Source organism: Medicago truncatula, chromosome 3, assembly GCF_003473485.1.
Source record: "Medicago truncatula cultivar Jemalong A17 chromosome 3, MtrunA17r5.0-ANR, whole genome shotgun sequence".
NCBI classification, from domain to species: domain Eukaryota; kingdom Viridiplantae; phylum Streptophyta; class Magnoliopsida; order Fabales; family Fabaceae; genus Medicago; species Medicago truncatula.
Window position 1 is genome coordinate 26,306,142 of NC_053044.1, and position 20,917 is coordinate 26,327,058.

At 32.7% G+C, this 20,917-nt stretch overlaps 2 protein-coding genes across 2 annotated transcripts; one reads left to right on the forward strand and one right to left on the reverse strand.

Annotated features, from left to right (window-relative positions):
• The first annotated feature begins 2,081 nt into the window (after positions 1–2,081).
• On the forward strand, positions 2,082–3,265 carry LOC25489098 (uncharacterized). Its single transcript, XM_013604537.3, has one exon. The coding sequence runs from the start codon at positions 2,164–2,166 to the stop codon at positions 2,548–2,550; it is 387 nt and encodes a 128-aa protein (XP_013459991.1). The 5' UTR covers positions 2,082–2,163; the 3' UTR covers positions 2,551–3,265.
• Positions 3,266–8,421: 5,156 nt separating this feature from the next.
• LOC120579571 (uncharacterized) lies at positions 8,422–12,176 on the reverse strand. Its single transcript, XM_039832006.1, has 5 exons — positions 12,033–12,176; positions 11,864–11,921; positions 10,323–11,540; positions 8,666–10,018; positions 8,422–8,504 (listed from the first exon to the last, which is right to left on the reverse strand). The coding sequence occupies exons 1-5, from the start codon at positions 12,174–12,176 to the stop codon at positions 8,422–8,424; spliced, it is 2,856 nt and encodes a 951-aa protein (XP_039687940.1).
• Positions 12,177–20,917: the final 8,741 nt, after the last annotated feature.

A 20,917-nucleotide genomic window follows, 5' to 3' on the forward strand; every position in this document is an offset into this window, starting at 1 on the left:
TAAATGTCGTAGAGTCCATGGATGCATCGTTGTCAAAGTTCATTTCATAAGACGAAGAAAAAAAATGGTTTACGGCCATTAATCTCACCATGACCCGTGACTATCTCAAGTCAATGAGCCTAGTTTTTTTTTTTCTTTTTAAATATTGGATTGACGATAATCAAAGACTTTTTTTTTTTCGGCAACATAGTAAATATATAAAATAAAAAGGAAGGGTTACAAAGACTGGAGATATTAGACCTGACCTAGGAATAACCCAGACGGGGATACATCGTGATAAAAAGTCTAAATGAATCAACTCTAATCTATTCTAACCAAAAAACACTAATTAAAGGCGAAATCCAGCGAACCCGCTAACGGACGCGAAACCAGGTTACACAAAAAAAAGCATGAAAAGTGTAAGTCTGCAAAGAATAGTTAGAGAATAAAAAAATGGATCAACCGTCAACACGATAACAAATCCAAGTGTCACAGCCGCCCGAAACAGCAAGCATAAAATGCCCTTTCGAGCAAAACAATTCGTAAGAACTCAAATCGAGGAATAAGTTCAATACGTCAGTAACCAGATCCTTTCGTATTAAACGAATCAGACCCTTTCGGATTTTGAATCCAACGAACCCTTTCGGGTTTACGATAATCATAGACTTATATGTAATGAAGTATTGGAAATTAAAAGTTTAAATCTTTGTCACCAACACAACAATGGCTGACTCTTTTTGTTGATTTCCATTATTTCTTACAAAGGGGTGGATCTATAAATTGTCCGGGTTCTTGATCTAGTGTTGAACATTTTCAAATGAAAAAAATTCATATGTAAACTAAAATATAAGAAATTAATTTAGTGCATGTGTATTTCTTTAATGGCTTATAAAAATTATATTAAAAGGTACAAGAAACACTCCATTATAATATTTGAATACAATCATAAAAGGAACACAAAGGGTGTGTTTGATAAAAGTAAGCCAAATAAATTAACTTATAACTCATAAACTAGTTGATACTGAAATTATATTGCTAGTACTAATTAATTAATCACTCGAAAAAACCTGAAGTTGCGGCTTCGACAATGGTAGCCATAAAACTAGTAGGATCCATTAAAACAACGTCGATTAGTAACTTGACCACTAATTTACCGGTAAATTTCATGATGTATGTGTATATCTATATTGTGACTTTTGCTAAATATTTTAATGAGGTTTCAAGATTTATTTAGGTAGTAAAATGCTTTTACATTACTATTTATATTCCAAAATGTAATAATATTAGAAGACTTATGGTTGACTAGCTAGGAAATACTTTAGCCGACATATCAGACTATTCTTCATATTATTATTATTATTTTTTTTTTTAAGAAAAGACTATTCTTTTGTCAAAAAAGAAAGAATATGTCCTCGTGAGCTTAGCTCAGTTGGTTTGGACAATATATAGTATATGTAAGGTCCGGGGGAACCCCGGTCACTAAAAAAAAAATGACTTAATTGCATTTTTGGACTCCTATCTTTCCAAAAGTTGCAGTTATAGACCGCTAACTAATGAAAAATAAAATTTAATATACAAATAAACAAACTACATTTAGAATATTATATACAAAATAGTCACATTAATTATAATAACAATTTTTCGTATAAATTTTGAAGAAAAACAAATGGAACTTATATATGAGACCGAGAGGGTATTTAAAAATAAAATAATAAAATAAAATAGGTCCATTGACTTGAGATTGTCATGGTCAGATTAATGGTAAATCAAGTCTTTTTTTAAGGGAAAGGTTAACCGGTGCCTCAGAGCACTAATTAAGGAATTATAAAAAAAAATATTGTTTTAGAAATTGTGTATTATACTTTTTAAAAGTTAAAAATAATATTTTTTCAATATAAAATTTGACTTTTTATGCAATTTGTATTATAAAAAAAAAAGAGATGACGTCGCTAAACTATAGTTATGGTGGCTAGCTAGCTTCGTGCAACTTTCCTTTAAAATATTATGTCACCCTTTAAAGTCACCCTTTTAAGTCAACTTATAATAATAATAATAATAATAATCTTATATGTTTTGAAATATTATAAATATACATGTTTTGAGAAGCTTTTTAAAACAATATTATTTTACTACCTAAATCATAAACGCTCATTAAAATATTTAGCGAAAGTCACAAATACATCCATGAATCATCAACACACATTACAAAGAAAAGAATCTGGATGTCCAATATACATATGCAATTATTGTAACCAGCTAGGTTTTGAATCTAGTTACCAGTGTTTAAACAGCAATTGCACTTACATCCTCCATACACAATGTGTTGGACGTATTGTTGAACTTGTTGAACATAGGCCAACTACGGAATGTGTTGAACGTCAACGTATTGATGAAGGTGTTCAACGTATTGATGAAGGTGTTCAACATAGGCCAGCTAGGAGAATACGAAAGCGTGATATATTTAGATTATCTGCGAACTTACTAATCAGCGTTACTTTTGATCCTTCAAGTGTTTTCGATACCGCTGCTACCATTGTGGATATCGTCGAGTCTTCAGGTTTTTTCGAGTGATTTATAAATACTAGCAATATAATTTCTGATTTACTTTTTTTTAAAACTCTTTTCCGTTGGTTGATATCGCTTCTTGTTGAAGATCTTTTTTCCATTTCAACCACCAGAAGAATGTAGTTTTAAATAAGAGTGTGTGAGAGATTCATTTTGTTAGCATTTGTCGTTTTTTCTGTTTGTTACCTTTTCTTTTCTCTTTTTTTTGTGGTCTATTTTAGTATTGTTGTTTGTTTGAGTTCCCACTTGTATTTGTTTTCTATATGTTCCTTTGCCATTCGAAAATCGAATATGTCTTTGTAATGGAGTGTATATGTACTTTGTACCATTTTAGTATAGCTTTCATAAGCCCTTGAAAAAAACGCATGCACTAAATTAATTTCTTATATGTCGACTTTGTGATGTCTCCTTCGATAGATCGGAACTTGAGTGATAGTCGAAGCTGAACGTTTGAAGTAAAATCACTATCGGATGCCTAATTGATCATTGTTGGCGGTGATGGTTCTTTGATGAGCTGTTGTTATGGGGATTCGGCATTTTAAGGGTGCTGGTGGTTTTTCTTTGACTCTTTTGAGGGTTTTTGGTGTTTTATTTTCTCTTTTTGATGTAATATTTGGGAATTAATCCTTTTGTAAGAATAAATGTTCATGAACAATTGTTAAGCGAGACAAACAATGATTATATCAATGATTACTACTATTAATCATTTTGAACCAACACATTAAATGTTCATACATACTTCCTCCGTTTCATAATACTTGTCGATTTTAAAGAATAATTTTGTTTCACAATACTTGTCACTTTCAAGTTTCAATGCAACATTAATTATTGTCTTGTCAATAATACCCTTGCATATTTATTGTAGAGAGAGAAAAAAATAAAATGAAATAATAAATGATTAAGGGTATTATAGAAAACACACACATATTTTCATCAAAAATAACAAAATTTATTTGGTTTCTTGGTTAGTGCAATTTCTTCAAAATAGACATATATTTTGAAACAGAGGGAGTAACTATTAAGCGAGACAATAAATGATTATATCAAAACTAGTATGGAGCCCATAAATCACTATTTAGAGAATAATTTAATTTTTGAGATTAATTTTTATGTATTGATAGTGTAAATTCATTTACATCTAACTAATCACGTCAAAAAATTTATTTTTTATTTTTTGCGATATTTTAGAAACTAATTAACTTAAAAGAGGTATCATGATATAATTTGATCGGATATGTGTTTAAAAGATTTTTTAGTATTGGTGTTTAATAATTAAATCATTAGTTTTATTTTATAGATCAACTAAACTTACTACCAAGCATGGGATTATAATTCACTTATAAAATTATATTATAATTTGATATTGTGGTGCACAAGCACAACTCTATTTTTACACACAAATAAAAAATAATAAAATTAATAAAAGGGTCACGGTCCATCGTTAGAGTCATTTATGGAACGAACTCAACTTTGACTCCTGTCCCAAGTTATGTAGACTATTTTTCTCTTATTTTATTGCTTGTAAAAAGTTTATTCATATTACTAGGGTTTTTAATATTAATTATACTCACGGAAAGTGTTTTTTGGACCTACTGAGACCTGTTCAAACGAACATTAACGTCTCTTTTTCCACGTTCCCGTGATATCTCACCGGCGGTTACACTTCTGCTGATTTCGTAACCGTCGGACACACGTGTGCCATTAGAACGACTCAACATTCACCTACCTCTATAAATAGGAGGCTCCTGGTAGCCTACAAGGTAGAATCTCTTTCACTCTCAAACCCCATATTCTAAACCTCTACTGACTTGAGCATCGGAGTGTTTGCATGTACACATACCCTATTCGGTCCAACGCTCACCGGAACACTTTCACCACCGTGAACCATTGCATTGAACCAAGCACTGAGTGTTATTATTATTATTATTATTATTATTATTATTATAAGTTGACTTAAAAGGGTGACTTTAAAGGGTGACATAATATTTTAAAGGAAAGTTGCACGAAGCTAGCCACCATAACTATAGTTTAGCGACGTCATCTCTTTTTTTTTTATAATACAAATTGCATAAAAAGTCAAATTTTACATTAAAAAAATACTATTTTTAACTTTTAAAAAGTATAATACACAATTTCTAAAACAAAATTTTCTTTTATAATTCTTTAATCAGTGCTCGGAGGCTCCGGTTAACCTTTCCCTTAAAAAAAAAGATTTGATTTACTGTCATTTATCTGCCCATGACAATATCAAGTCAATGGACCTATTTTATTTTATTATTTTCTTTTTAAATACCCTCTCGGTCTCATATATAAGTTCCGTTTGTTTTTCTTCAAAATTTATACGAAAAATTGTTATTATAATCAATGTGACTATTTTGTATATAATATTCTAAATGTAGTTTGTTTATTTGTATATTAAATTTTATTTTTCATATTTTAAAATAAGTTAGTGGTAAGCGCAGTATGTTTAAGAAAAAAATAAGAAATAAATATAATAATTTGAAGACATGTTTATCTTTAAAGACAAATTTTTAATCAAATATGTGTTTATATATATAAACGGAGAAAGTATTCAATTGACGTTAATTATAGACGGATGTGTTAATCAAAATAATATAAGTCCATTGACCAAGACCATACTCACTAGTGGTGTTAAGTCATTTCGTACAACCATGCATCCATATCCATGTACTATACGACATTTAATTTCAGTAATTCAGTACAATCATCCATGAAGAAAAGTGGCTTAACTATTTGCTTTTTGTTAACATGTTCTTAAAGACATACGTACTCCGTTTACTATTATAAACAAAATTTTACATTTAAAATTAATTTAATTACATCATTAATTGAATGAATCTAACATGTATATTTTTGTTTATAATAGTGATTGAATGGTGTAAGTTATTGAGTTAAAATAGAAATATTTTATTATAATTAATGTATTTAAATTTAATTTATTTTTTACTTTTCATTAATTGAAAGCACAAAATTTAAGAAATATTAATACTTTTAGGTTGATAATTAAGATGTGCTTTAAAGGCACAACTTAGCGTTCCCCTGAGCTTAACTCAGTTGGTAGAGATAAATGCATAATATATGCAATGGTCGGGGTTCGAATCCCAGACACCCCACTTCTCCACATAAAAAATGTGTGAGCTCCAGCCACTTGATTACTGACAAAAAAAAAAGGCACAAGTTAGCATGACCCAAATAATAATAATGGAAGAATAGTCTTTTTTTTTTCATATCTTCCTCCATCAACCACTTTGGTCTTTTATGTTAGGATGAATGTATTAGAGTTAAGGAATCAAAATGAAACCAAAAAATAAGTTAAAGGACCAAAACAAAACTTTTAATAGTTAAGGGACCAAAAGAAAACCCAAAAATAAGTTATGGGACCAAAACGAAACTTTTAATAGTTAAGGAACCAAAAAATAAGTTAAGGGACCAAAAGAGTAATTAAACAAAAGTTTAAAGAAAAAAATTTGTCTTGAAATTAGTGTATTCAATGCATTGAAACTTTAGAAAATAACTTTTTATACTTAAATTTTTCAATTACTTTTATTTTTATATCCTTAACAAGTACTCTTAAAACACTTGTTAACAAGACCCTATTTTTAATTATATTATTTGACTCTCTGTATTTTATTATCATCAATGATATTTTTATCATACCATTTATTATTTTTACCGCCAGTTCTTTTAATTATCTTTTTCATGTTATGATATTCTGTAAAACTAGTAATATTTTTTTTTCTCATACTTTTTTTTTTTATGAGGAAAATTAACTACTTTCCTTAATATGTATGAAAGTAGTAAAATATTAAGGGAGTGAAAGGTGAGGAATTCTTGCATAGTCTCTCACCTAACACCTCATATTTAGTCTCAATCAATAAAAATAGGACACATCATTTAATGTGTTTGGTAAAATTAACTGTTGAAGGGGCTGATAAGTATAAAATGACATAAAAGGACTTTTTTTTTTTTTTTTTAGGCTTAATTGATCTGCCGGTCTTTTAACTTATTTCTTTTATTCAATTTGGTCACATAAGTCTTAACTTTCTCAAACACGTCTCTTAACTTAATTCTTTTATTCAATTTGGTCCAACTTTGATAATTTTAATCATGGTAGTGAAAACCGGACCGGACCGGCCGGTTCAATCGGTTGAACCGGGAACTGGAACACTGACCGGTCCGAGTGACCCTAAAAACCGCTGGTTCATAGAACCGGGCAAACAACCGAAAAACCGGCCAAAAACCGGAATAAACCGGCTAAAAAAGAAAATTGGAGAAGAATAGTGAATCAATTGGAATCTGAGAGTGAGAGATTGGAAAAGGGAAAGGGGCGGCTGTTTGTCCTCATCAAGAAATTAATATTGAATGTGATAATTTAGGGTTAGTGATGGGTTGGGCTTATAAATGAAGCCCATGAAAAATGTCATTTAAAAAGAAATATATATTATATGTTAAAAAATAATAATGACTTTGGGCTCGATAGGTGAGTATTCATATATATATATTTTTTTTTTGAGTTTTGATATATGTAATAAAAAAATTATATTTTTACTAGAATGTTATAATAAAATAATAAAAAAATTATTATTTAATTAATTCCGGTTGAACCCCAAAACCTTAAACCCATGCCTACACCGGTTTAATGTCCGGTCCGGTTTTGATTACCTTGATTTTAATCCCTTAAAAAAAAAAAGACCGTTAGATTACAGACAGTGTATCACCAACACCTAATTTATTAACCTTCTCCTTCTTCTTCTCTCATCTTCATCCACATTCATCCTTTATAAATTTAATAGTACGATATTTAACAACCTCCAATCACTACACCATCACCAAATCTCCTCACCACCACCATATTTAACAGTACGATAAAGAAGATAAATTTTTAACGATACGATCGTCAAACATTTAATTCTTTTCCAATTGTATGTACATATTGTTTTTCCTATAGAACATTATTGAAGATAATTGTAATGAGTTTTGTGGTTGTAATATGTTTAAAAAAAAAAATTGCTTCAATCGCATGAGATCAACAACGAAACAGTATTAATTTGAATTAACTAGTATAATGACCCGTGCCAGCACGGGGAAATAAAAAACTTTTTTTTATCATATGTATAGATTTTATATTTTTGTTATCTTAAAGTTATAATTGTGGTTATAATTTAAATTCGATATGAAAAATATATAATCTTATTTTTGTATATATTTTGAAATATCTAAACACTGCATATAACGATAAAAATATTTGGATTATTATACTTGTACTAATTATTTGTAGTATAAGATGCACTCATTGTTAATCTTAGCATATGTAATTTTCTTGCAAAAATACGCCGACGTACTGTGTAATAATATTTGTTGACAAAACCTATTTTCTTAATCATAAAAACTAAAAAATATGTATTTTTTTTTTATATAATAGTCATTGTCACATGCATACACGTAGTCGGCAAATGCAAACCTTTAATTTTCTACGGGTGTGTATAAATATAGTTTGGGCTACAGAAACGCCGATTGTTATTTGTTGTTAATTTTTACAAAACAAATGGTCTAATGTAAATATTGTATTTTAAGGTAACAACGATGTAAAAAAAAAAGGTTCCGCAGATAGTTAAACCTGAAAAGTGCATTAATTAATAGTAAATGGCAGGAGGATCTGCTTATATAGAAATTGCATGTCTATAATGACCGGTACGCCTTACAAAGAAATTAAAAATAAAACGACTTGCAAACAATAGGCAACTTTGGTTTTATAAATTATAGCAACAACAATTCTAAAACATAACCAATGATCATACTTTTTGAAAAACTTCACGATACACAACATTTGTGGTCTCCTTGCAAACATTATTATCTTCATACAGGATGAGCAGCTTCAGACCTTTTCTTGAAGTTACTCGAGAGACAGCGACATAGAGTTGTCCATGCGTGAACACAGGCTTAGGAAGATAAACCCCCACTCGAGATAAAGATTGACCCTGACTTTTATTTATTGTCATTGCAAAACAAAGCGTCAATGGAAATTGTCTGCGCCTGAATTTGAAGGGTAGTCCTGGATCACTCGGAATAAGATTCATCCTGGGAATGAATACGCTGGTACCTGCCCTTTTTCCTGTAATTACGGTAGCAGCTATCGTGCTCTTCCCTAGATGTGTAACTGTCAGCCTAGTACCATTACACAGTCCATTGTCCTGATCTATGTTTCTCATCAACATAACTGGACATCCCACCTTTAGCTTCAACCTGTGATTTGGAATTCCAGAGCTCTTAATACCATTAAGAAATTCCGGCGTGAACCACTCGCTTTGGACATCAGAATTTTCACCCGATCTACAAACAGAATCAGAGCTTAAATACTCTTTCTCTTCACCTGGAATCAGCGACATCATAAATTCGTTAACATGCTCAACTGAATCAAGCGTTGGTGCGAGTATTCCCCTTTCTTGGAAAAATAGTTGGTCACCAAGGTTATCATTCAGATCGGGATATACAAAGTCTATAAGCGACATCAACGGATTTGTTGTGTCCGATATCAGCAAATCTTCAAGAATTTCTACCTTCATTTCACCATTCTCATCCGAAGCATCGTTGCCGTCTCCAATTGAGAGTATCCACTTGCCGAAATTAGCAATTTCTTCCTGATCTGCAGGTACCGAAGATGCACCCAATCTCATATTAACAGTAAGCCTCAACACATTACAATAAGCCCATATCTTTGACGAATTGATGGAGGCATCAACAATATCCGGCCTCGTTCGTCCTCGGACAACATGCAATATCCGCCTAAAATCACCACCTAAAACTACGGTCATTCCACCAAAAGGTTTAAGTGCGTTTAGGGAATCATTCTTGGACATGATATCACGTAATGATCGGTCAACTGCCTCAAAACACCATATGTGCATCATTGGAGCCTCATCCCAAATTATCAACTTTGCAGCACGCACCAGGTCTGCCCTAGGACTATCCTTTAGCATCTTAAGCGATGATGCCTCGTTAATCTCAACAGGGACTGTCAGCGCCGAGTGTGCGGTTCTTCCACCTGGTAATAGAAGAGCCGCTATACCGCCGGATGCATCATTCAATACAATTAACCCCTTCGATCTAACAGCAGCCGACAATGTTTTCCATATAAAGGTTTTTCCCGTACCACCGTAACCATATAAGAAAAAAAAACCACCGTGGTCAGAACCAACTGACTCCATTATCTTGTCATGCACACATCTTTGTTCATCAGTCAGCATCAGTAACATATCAGCGTGTGTCTTTTTCAGTTCATCTTTGTTGTAACTCAGCTCATCAACGATAAGCTTGTTTGTGAAAGTTGGCATGTCTGCTGCGTTTGGCCTGGGCATAGATTTGAAGCCAGTAAGCGACTGTCCGTTTACCTGAAGCAACATTTCAATTTCAATCAAACACAGGTTCTTCAAGTCATCATCACCGATACGCAGATCTGCATATTAAATGTAAAGTCACGAAATTATTATTAACACCTGTAGAAAAATGATAGTAAGAGAATATATGCAATGCAACGGAAGAAATGATATTAAAGTTACGACTTAATTCTTAATCGAAAAAGCTTCTTTCAGCTTAACTCAAACTAAAGAAATAAGCTTGTTTGTTAAGGTTTTCCCAAGCCACTATTTTTTTAACGCAAAAATAAATAGATGGAGGAACTACTACAAATTGATGTCATGAATTCTTACTTATTACAAATAATGGTGCATAGATTTCGTAATAAGTACAATAAACTATACCTGGAATATTCAAACGCTTCCTACGCTCAAATAAGATACCATCGGATAGTAACTGCCATGTCGCATCCCAAACTACATCAGGGCTCGTCATTGTGCTAGTGGTTAAGAGATGCACAAAAAACCAACGCAATTGATGGCCCGAACCTAACTCAGCATTTTCCATGATACCATCTATAAACTCTTTGTCGTCATCAAGTAATCCCAAAGCTGAGCATGCTTCCTGGAACGTGTCATAGGTATGTCCATTAATCGTTTTTATGCAACTATATCCCATGCAACCCTTCTGAACGGTCAACATTATCCTCATGTAGTACAACTCCCCTATACCAGGCGGCGTGTAATGAAGCCTTCCAATTTGATATCCTGCTTTACGTGGCTGCCACCTTTTGTCTTGCTTCTCATAAGTAAACCTTGTTGGAAATTCAGCATATGTTAGATCGCGACCGCCTACATACTGACGATTTGCTTCAAACCATGCGAGAAACATTTTCGACGCTTCCTCGTTATACATCACCACGTCCTCGATGTCACGATAATCATCATATAGTACTGATTGTTCATTATGCAAATGAAACGTTAGTTTCAAAACAGGAGGCCATTTATGGTGTATATCAAAAGCAAATATCCTCCAAACAGCCTCGCAAGGTGAAACATAACGACAATCATAATACTCTTTTATTTCATCAACCGGCTTGGACTTATCACGCTTCTCACTGTCAACAGACAACTGCATCAATGCCTTATCAGGGCCTTTGTTCACGTATTTGAAAAGGTACTTGATGGAGTTGGATTTGTTACAATATTCCACATTTACATGACCTCCGTATCTAATGAGAAGATGTGGATTGTATGGGACGACATAGCGATTATCCAATTGGACCCCCTGCTTGTCAACATGTATCCCAAAATCGCGACGTTTGTACCTTGGATAACCCTCGTCGTCTATCGTCGTAGTTCCTTTAAAATCCTTCGGATAATATTTCGTACATCTTCCCCTATCCATGCAAGGCGGGAAAGGACGGGCACCACCACATGGCCCGTGCATCATATAAGAAGAAACATCATCATAAAGTCTTGGATAAAGTGTACTGTCGGGCAGCTCGGCTGATATGATCTTATCAATGTCAGCACCCGTCTTCAGTTTGTTCTCTGAACTCAACCACACCAAGATATGAGCATGCGGAAGACCTCTTTTTTGAAACTCGACTGTGTACATGCCTACCAACAAAACATTAACCATTAATACAGTTGGCAATAACAACACAATAGTTCGCACTCGAAAATAACGTGACTATGACCTATTTATTACGAAGACAAAAATGATGTCATAATTTATTTCAAGACGAAAATGGTGCAATAATTTATTTAAAAAATAAATAACCATCAAGAATGTATACCGCATAGTATTACAATGTATACCTTCTTCAATTTATTATGCAGACAAAGACGGTGCCATAATAATACTTGAAAAATAAATAAAATACTACTTGAAAAATAAATAAAATACTTAAATAAAATACTACTAATGTTACCGTGTATACCTGCGTCAACTTTGCCAAACAATTCTTTCTTCTTAAAATCGTCCATCAATTTATCCAACTTCATTTTGAACACTCGACAAACAATATCAGGTCTATCAGACGCCTTTAAGTTTCGTTCTTTAAGAAAATCTTAAATTTCTCGCCAGTTTGAATTGCACGTGATTATTACGAACATATCGGGATATCCATATTTCTTACAAATTGCCATTGCATCCTGACAATTATTAAACATGTAACGTCTGCCACCCGTAAAGGACGGCGGTAACACTATCTTTACTCCAACGTTAAACGCATCAGTTTCACCCCTATCCATTGCCTCATGCAAACCATTCAGAATGCCGCACCTTATGGTCTTTTGATTGTTTCTAATGTACCTCAACCGTTGCGATTCAATCATGTATAGTATAGCAATCAACAGAAAATTGTTGCAGCAATCTCCTCGAGTTAACAATGTTGCCATACTCAACGACCCTGTCTTGCATTCTATATGCAATCCATTCGCGCATGGTTACCGTTATCCGTGTCCGCTTTTGATTTCCATGGTCAACAGCTCTAATTGGAATATTTGTGCTAAATCCATCCTCCCCACGAGGAAACAACAGAGGATACTGTAAAGGTATGAAATAAGGCTCAGTTTCATACAACCTCTTATACTCCCCGACCGCATTTCTAGCAACAATATCTCTGCCATTTTCCATATCATTAGAGTCACCAATAATTAGAGCAGCAACTTCGTCACATTTCGGCAGATTGTGCATCCTCGCGTCCCGTGTACGTCTTCCAAGCAATCTAACCGAAAAGTTTGGCGTTCCACCCTGTTCCACATGATCCCGCACCTGACGGAATTTTTTTGCATATTTATTAAACGCGTCAACCATTTCCTTAAGTTCCTCCACCAAACCTGTGTCGACTTTATTAACAGAATCACCAGAACTGCAACAGTTAAGTATAACTTAATTTTATTAGTCTATTATAGATAGTTATTGGTAAAAAATTAAGAAGAATAAAAATAAAAAAAAAACCTGAAATGTTTGACTCTGTTGGCGGTCTCGTTACTTGTATCATATATATACAGCTGGGCAAACTTAGGAGTTGAACCCTGATCAGGCAACAAACCGCCCATCCGATGATAATTTTGGCCACGCAGTATGAACTGCGGTGGACCACCTCCGTCGTTTCTGTCACGCTGTATCTTTCCACCAAGAGAAGTAAAAGAAAACATGCTGTTGTAAGATCTATTATTTTGAAGATAATTTGTACTTTTTGCATGGTTCCCATTCATTAAATTGTATAGCAATTCAGGTGGTTTTTCAAGTATCGGCAAAAGGACCTTGCCCTTCATGCAGCACAAAGAGAATTTTGCATTTCTAGCCATCATATCCTGTTCCGCGCGTTCTTCAAACCAAACACGTGACTTACAATCCCTGCATATTACCACTGGATCACCGACATCCAGAGACACTGCAAAGAGAATCATACGACATAAAAATTTGAAAGCAACAAAGACGTATATCTTAGAATGTTGAGGACAGAAAAATATGTTCGGGATTACATTCGCATTCGGCTTTCTCGTATATAGCAGAGTGATGCACTGAACTAAATTCCTCGCCAGGCGACCCTGAACCACTTATAAATGTCAGTTCTGTTCATTACATAATAGAAAATTCAATCGAACCTTTTCTCAAATAATGCTCTCAATTTCATATCACTAATTGGCACCTTTATTCGTATTACCTGGAAGAGGGCATCCAGTCGGATCTGTTTCGACCGCAAAGTCATCATCATACTCAAACCGGTAAGCATTGATAGAAGCATTGTTTAAACTATCACCCATGTCAGGACCAGCACCTCCCTTCATGTAACGGGCTACATAAATATTCAATAAAAAATAATAAGAAATACATTTGATCAAAAAAATTGACCATGTTAGCAATTCTTAATTGCAACAATATAACCATAACCATATATGTCTTGTATATTACCTGTACTGCGTGTATTAGCTGTGCCGGAAGTTTCACCATGAAAAAAATTCTTCTTAGATGTTCCTAGTAAAATAAAATAAAATTAGCTCTAGGTAATATATATGTCAATTAAAATTTATAATATCAGCAGTCACACCGCAATTTACATAATACGGACATGTATATAATGATAAAATAACCAATGTGGCTAGTCGACATGTAGACCCAAATGTACATTTATAAGGTTTTGATGATACCATTGTATAAAAAAAATAGTATTCGTTGCATACCTGTCGGAACCTTTCGTTTGTTGAAAGTAGACTGTGCGGCTATGTGTTTTCTCTTTCCCAAAGTTGTTAGATCAAGAATTCCATTCTGATCAAGAGAGGATCCTGCAACTGAATAGTAAAATAATACGATGCCGGGGGCACATAGTCAGTTACACATTCAAGTATTATTTGTTAGAGATTATTCGTATTTTTTGGTACAATCACACATTCATGTTTGTGTTAGAGGACCCTGTAACTGTAGTTTAAAAAATTCAACACACAATGTATATATGGAAGTGAGGATGTTAGTCGCATTTAATCTTGGTAATCAGAACCATTGCTGCAGATCACACTCATGCTAACAACAGGTTATAAAAAAAAAATGAACTGGGCTCACTTTTAATCATGTGTTTACTATGATTTCATTTTCAGACATGTATTAACACAACAAATTTCACTGCGATAAAATTCACAACACATTACCTCTACATCATCACTTGGAATGCAGGAAAGAAATATAACTATAGGCGATATTCGTGATGTTTGCGAACGAAACTCGTCGCGAGATATAGCATCGCTCAAAAAAATATATTATGCATCAAAGCAGAAACATACTGAAAACACTAGCCATTTGTAACATCTGATAACGGCGTATTATTTTTCCTATTAAGTGCAATTATCATCTTTCTCCTATCGATAGGTGAGTATTCATATATATATATATTTTTTGAGTTTTGATATATGTAATAAAAAAAATTATATTTTTATTTTTTTTTGGTCAGAAAAAATTATATTTTTACTAGAATGTTATAATAAAATAATAAAAAAATTATTATTTAATTAATTCCGGTTGAACCCCAAAACCTTAAACCCATGCCTACACCGGTTTAACGTCCGGTCCGGTTTTGATTACCTTGATTTTAATCCCTTAAAAAAAAAGACCGTTAGATTACGGAGGTCTATCAAATTTTACAGTGTATCACCAACACCTAATTTATTAACCTTCTCCTTCTTCTTCTCTCATCTTCATCCACATTCATCCTTTATAAATTTAATAGTACGATATTTAACAACCTCCAATCACTACACCATCACCAAATCTCCTCACCACCACCATATTTAACAGTACGATAAAGAAGATAAATTTTTAACGATACGATCATCAAACATTTAATTCTTTTCCAATTGTATGTACATATTGTTTTTCCTATAGAACATTATTGAAGATAATTGTAATAAGTTTTGTGGTTGTAATATGTTTTAAAAAAAAAAAAATTGCTTCAATCGCATGAGATCAACAACGAAACAGTATTAATTTGAATTAATTAATCCTTTAGCTCTCTAATCTATTGAGAATGAAATGCTAAAATCACTCCCACTTAGGGTCCGTTTGGTTCGAGAGTTTTGGAGGGGAGGGGAGGGAAGGGGAGGGGAGATTTTTAATTTGAAGTGTTTGGTTCAATTTTTAGAAGGGAAGGGAAGGGGAGGGGAGGGGAGCAAATCTCTTTAAAATTTTATTGCATTGCCATAATTATCCTTAAATTAATTTCAAATCTCAATATTAACCTTGTAACAACTTTTATTATTATTAGATTATATTATTTTTGTAACAATCTTATTATTATTATTATTAGGTTATCTTATTCTTGTAACAATTATTATTATTATTTTGTTATATTTTCCTTGTAACAATTTTTATTATTATATAATCTACCACTCTTATTTGTTAGATGTACAAACCGCTCTTAATAAAATATTAGCAAGACTTGAATAAATTATATATATATATATATATATATATATTGATAGAAAAATACTATATTGTGTCAGGATTGTGTTGGTGCTATAGATGGAACACATATACGAGTCAAGGTATCTGCAAAAGACGCCCCTCGTTATCGTGGTAGGAAAGAGTATCCAACACAAAATGTTTTAGCAGCGTGCACTTTTGATTTAAAGTTCACGTATGTGCTTGCGGGATGGGAAGGCTCCGCCTCTGACTCAAGAATAATAAAGAATGCATTAACACGAGAAGATAAACTTAAAATTCCTCAAGGTAATTTAAGAATCAACATAAAGTTATAACTACTTATATTATATACTTCAAACTATCACATTTATTATTTACCTTTACTATAGGAAAATATTATCTAGGTGATGCTGGTTTCATGTTGACAAGTGGACTTATTACGCCTTATAGAGGAGTTCGGTATCACTTGAAAGAATTTTCGGCAAGAAATCCACCCCTAAATTATAAAGAATTGTTTAATCTTCGGCATGCGTCTTTACGAAATGCAATTGAAAGAGCCTTTGGTATATTAAAAAAAAGATTTGAGATTTTATCAAATTCAACAGAACCCGCTTATGGAGTCAAAGCTCAGAAATTAATCATTTTTGCATGTTGCATTCTTCACAATTATCTAATGAGCGCAGAACCAAATGAAGACCTTATAGCTGAAGTAGATGCCGAACTTGCAAATCAAAATGTATCCCATGACAATCATGAGGCATCAAGAAGTGATATGGATGAATTTGCTCAAGGTGGAATTATAAAAAATGGTGCAGCACATCAAATGTGGTCAAATTATGAAAATAATGGTCAAACCTAAATGGATTACATTGCAATTTATATTATTATTTTGATTTTGGTTTTTCTTTGATGAAGTAGTACTGAATTTATTAAATTATGGTGTTTTTTATATATGTGTGTGTTTGGACTAAATGTATATTTGAAATTGATGTCAAGTGAATGATATTGGAACTTCATGTTAATTATATTTATTAATGTAGTTATGTTATAATTGATCATTTTTATAGATTATGACATCGAAAAAGCAGTTGTCAACCAACAATGGTAATTCTGGGTCTTTGACCTGGAATAAAGCCATGGATGATGCTCTTGTTGATGCTCTCATGCAAGAATTTGAAAACGGTAACAAAGTTAACGGTACCTTTACGTCAATAGCATATAACAATGTTACAGATGAACTCGTGAGATTGTTTGGTGACCAAATTGATAAGGTGAAGATACAAAATCGTTGGAAAAATTTGAAAAGAAACTAGTGAGTATCACGAAATTTTTAAAGGTGGTATGAGTGGGTTTTCTTGGAATTCAACTACACAGTTATGTGATGCGGAAGAACCAGTTTGGGCTGCTCTAATTGAGGTAAATTTTGTAAATCTTGTATTTTGAAATATTTTTTGATTGATCAAAAATTTTACAACTTGTGTCAAACTTACTTTTCAGTCGAAACCAAAAGCAGCACGTTGGAGAGTTGATTCATTTCCAAACTATAAAAAGATATCAATACTTCATGGGCCTAACCGAGCTGATGGAGATGAATCTGGAACTTTTAAAGAGACCAGAAAACGAGGGGCATCGATCACTGAGGAAGATTTTGTTGAAACTATTCAAGATATTGATGACCGTGTTGCTCGGAATGAGGTAACTTTGGAGAGCTTTGATGCTCCTGATTATGACTTTACTTTACCTGAAACACAATCATATGATCCTTCAACCATGGCAAGTGGTGGAAAAAGGAAGAGATTGAAAGTGGCTAAGAATAAAGAGACATACAATGATATTATTGAACTTAAAGAGTCAATGAAAGTGGTTGCAGAGGCACTCAGAGAAGGAAATGCTGCAATACGGGAAGGAAATGAAATAACGAGAGAACGTCATAAACACGAGTTGCCTCCAATTTCAGGAGAAGAGACTTGGAATTTATTAGAGGAGTGTGGATGTGACCCAACTTCATTGCCTAAGATATATCGTGTTGTCATGAAAGATGTAGACATACTTAGAATGATTCTTCAGTGTCCACCCAAAGCACGCAAAGCAGTCATAATGGAAACTATCTTTGGTTCTTCTGATTAATCATACTATGATAGTGTTATGATGTTTATGAGTTTTTTTAGGGAGACTGTTATGATGTTTATCATTATTTTTTTTAAGGAGAAATAGTTAACAGTAGTCATAGTCACTTTCATGTGTCTTATTTGTTCATATGCAACAAATTTCATTTATCTTACAATTGTTAATTAATAAGCACTATCCATGATTTTGAAAATTCTTATGTCATATATTTAAGAGCTATGCTATTTTTTACGAAAGTAATTGGAAAAAAATGCAAGGATTACAAAGAATTGCTCTTATAAAAAAAATATTACAAGGAATTGCTCCGATAAAAAAAGCCAAAAAAAAAAAAAAAAGCAATATGATGCTTGGAGCAAAATACATGAGCCAGTTTAAGATAAAATAGTGGCTTAGATGTGTGCTTGTCTTTGTCAGTTTCTGAAATCGTAAAAACAAACAGTTTCTTTTATTTAATTAAGTTTAAGGATAAAACGGTAAAATACTGTTAAAATCCCTCCCCTCCCCTTGTGAACCAAACACACTTTTAATTAAAAATATCTCCCCTCCACTCCCCTCCGTAAAAATCTCTCCCCTCATGAGCTTCCAACCGAGGGGTATTAAAGTTCCTCATCGTCGTCAGCAATGGACTCTAGACCATCCTCAACTACCAACCAGTTATTACCTCAACTTCTGCAAGAGATTCAGGACAAGCTCACCAAAGGCACCGTCGAATGCCTCAACCACCATACCTTACTAATTTATTTATCTTCATTCTTCCACTCGGAAGACACACATTTTTTTTTTAATGTATTTATTTTTTAATATTTTTAATTATAGTTAAATATGTTTTTTGTCTCTATAAATATTCAAACTTTTGGTCTTAGTCTCCATAAAAAAATTCTTCGACCTTTAATCCTAAAATAATATTCACCGACAATTTTGATCTCTGCTTTATGAATCTCAAAAATAAGATAAAGGTGGAAACAAAATGTGAGCTAGAATATATAAAATTTTACAACGTAAAATAGACTAGTTATTTTTCCTTAAAAAAAAAATAGGCTAGTTTTTTTTTTGTATGGTGTACGGCAAGTTAGTTATAGCAAAATATAAAACATTTCCTTAAAAATATATATAATATGGGGAGGAATATATTGACTCCAAGAGTAACTCTAAGGAGTTACTCCACATCTCCACCTTTAATCTTTCTTACTAAAACTTGTCTGATCAAGCTATTGCTCACCCTAATTTTAACCTACTATTTTCCCTCCATCACCCAATTATTTAATTTTCGTTAGTGCTTTTCCTACTCATCAAGCTAAGTTCAATTTTTAAATTTCCCTCCCACAACATTTGCATTCTGCCGATGCATGCACCTAAGGAATGTGAATGATGACATTTAATATACCCTATCCTCATTTCTATATTTCCAACGTGACTGTTATTGTTCTGATGCACATATTATTCTACTCTCTTTCCCATGCCCATATATACATGTGTCATTTATATATGTGTGTTCTGGTTACATATTGTTAAATTTACACTACAAACTTTATTAATTAAGGCCGATGCATGTACAGGTATGACATTTACTACCATTCTTACTCCACTATCTATTCCCAACATATCTCTTATATCTTCCATGTAAATTAGTATCCACCTTATTTCCCAGGCATATATGCATTGCACTACATGTTCTCTATATATACGTGTGTTGTGCTAAGAACTTCATTTGCATTTACCCTTCACACTTCACATCTGTCACATATCTATTACAATCATGGCTGATTGTGCAGCTGAAGCGCTGCTCTCTTATCATTGCTTAACTGATAATTTTCTCAATCCCAATTGTTTTTATGTTTATTTTTGCTAGCACCGTTGATTCGGAATCCAGTCATGGAAATTGGCAAAATTATCAGTTCATTTTGATTGAAGTATTGGACATATATTGAGGAGCTGAAGCCGATTCTTTGTAGAATACTTCCAAATCCAATTGCAAATGAGAGCTTCTTGTAAAAAAAAAGTTCAGTTCTACATTGTTTTATGTTTTGTAGTTTCTGTTTCAACATTAATTATTCATTTTAACATGAATCTTTTTATTCCTAAGAAGAACATTGTAATTGTTTTTTGATCAATTATTTTAAATTACACATTCTCATGTATTTTCCTTTATCTTTCAAATAGCAATAATACAAAGACTGGAAAATATTTAACCTGGTTTTAATTTTGCCTCCTCTTATTTATTGTTCCAGCGCTGCTATTCTACATAACAGGAGCAGAGCTGAGAGCCAAAATAAAAGTATTAACCCCTTGGGTTTAGTTTGTTTATCAATTTAGGGATTTTCATATTAGGGTAATTTTTATGAGTGTGAAACCTTCTACGACTTTCAAATATTCAAGCAATACAAAGTGATAAGTTGATTGATTTGAAAGTAGAATCACTGCTATGGAAATATTATTACACCTTCTGTTATGAGTTATAGAGTTGATGTTTAAGGTTAAAAATTAGAGAAAGGAAGCTATGACTACTTCTTTTGAGATGAATATCGTATTTCACACGGAGGAAGATGTAAAGGAAATAAACAAGGTTTTTAAACATCTTATATGGACTTTCTCTGAATGATTGTCGTTCTTTATGTGCCTTTTTTTTAAATCATTCATAACTTACTTCATGAGTAATGATATTTGGACATCAAAATTTGAATGACTTATGTGACAACTTATAAAACTACTCCATAAACAACTCATAAGATTTTTATAATAATTTTTTCTTTCTCTCTCTTAGCCAAATTAATACTTGATTTTGTAGGTTGTCATATAATGTGCAAATTTTGATGTTCGAATATCGTTACTCTAACTTCATTTCACTATTTTGTAAAGTACGAATTGCTCTAACCATATGATTAAAAAAGCATTCTCTATAGTATGTGAACAACAATACAATGAGAGTTACCTCTTAGATTAATTTTGC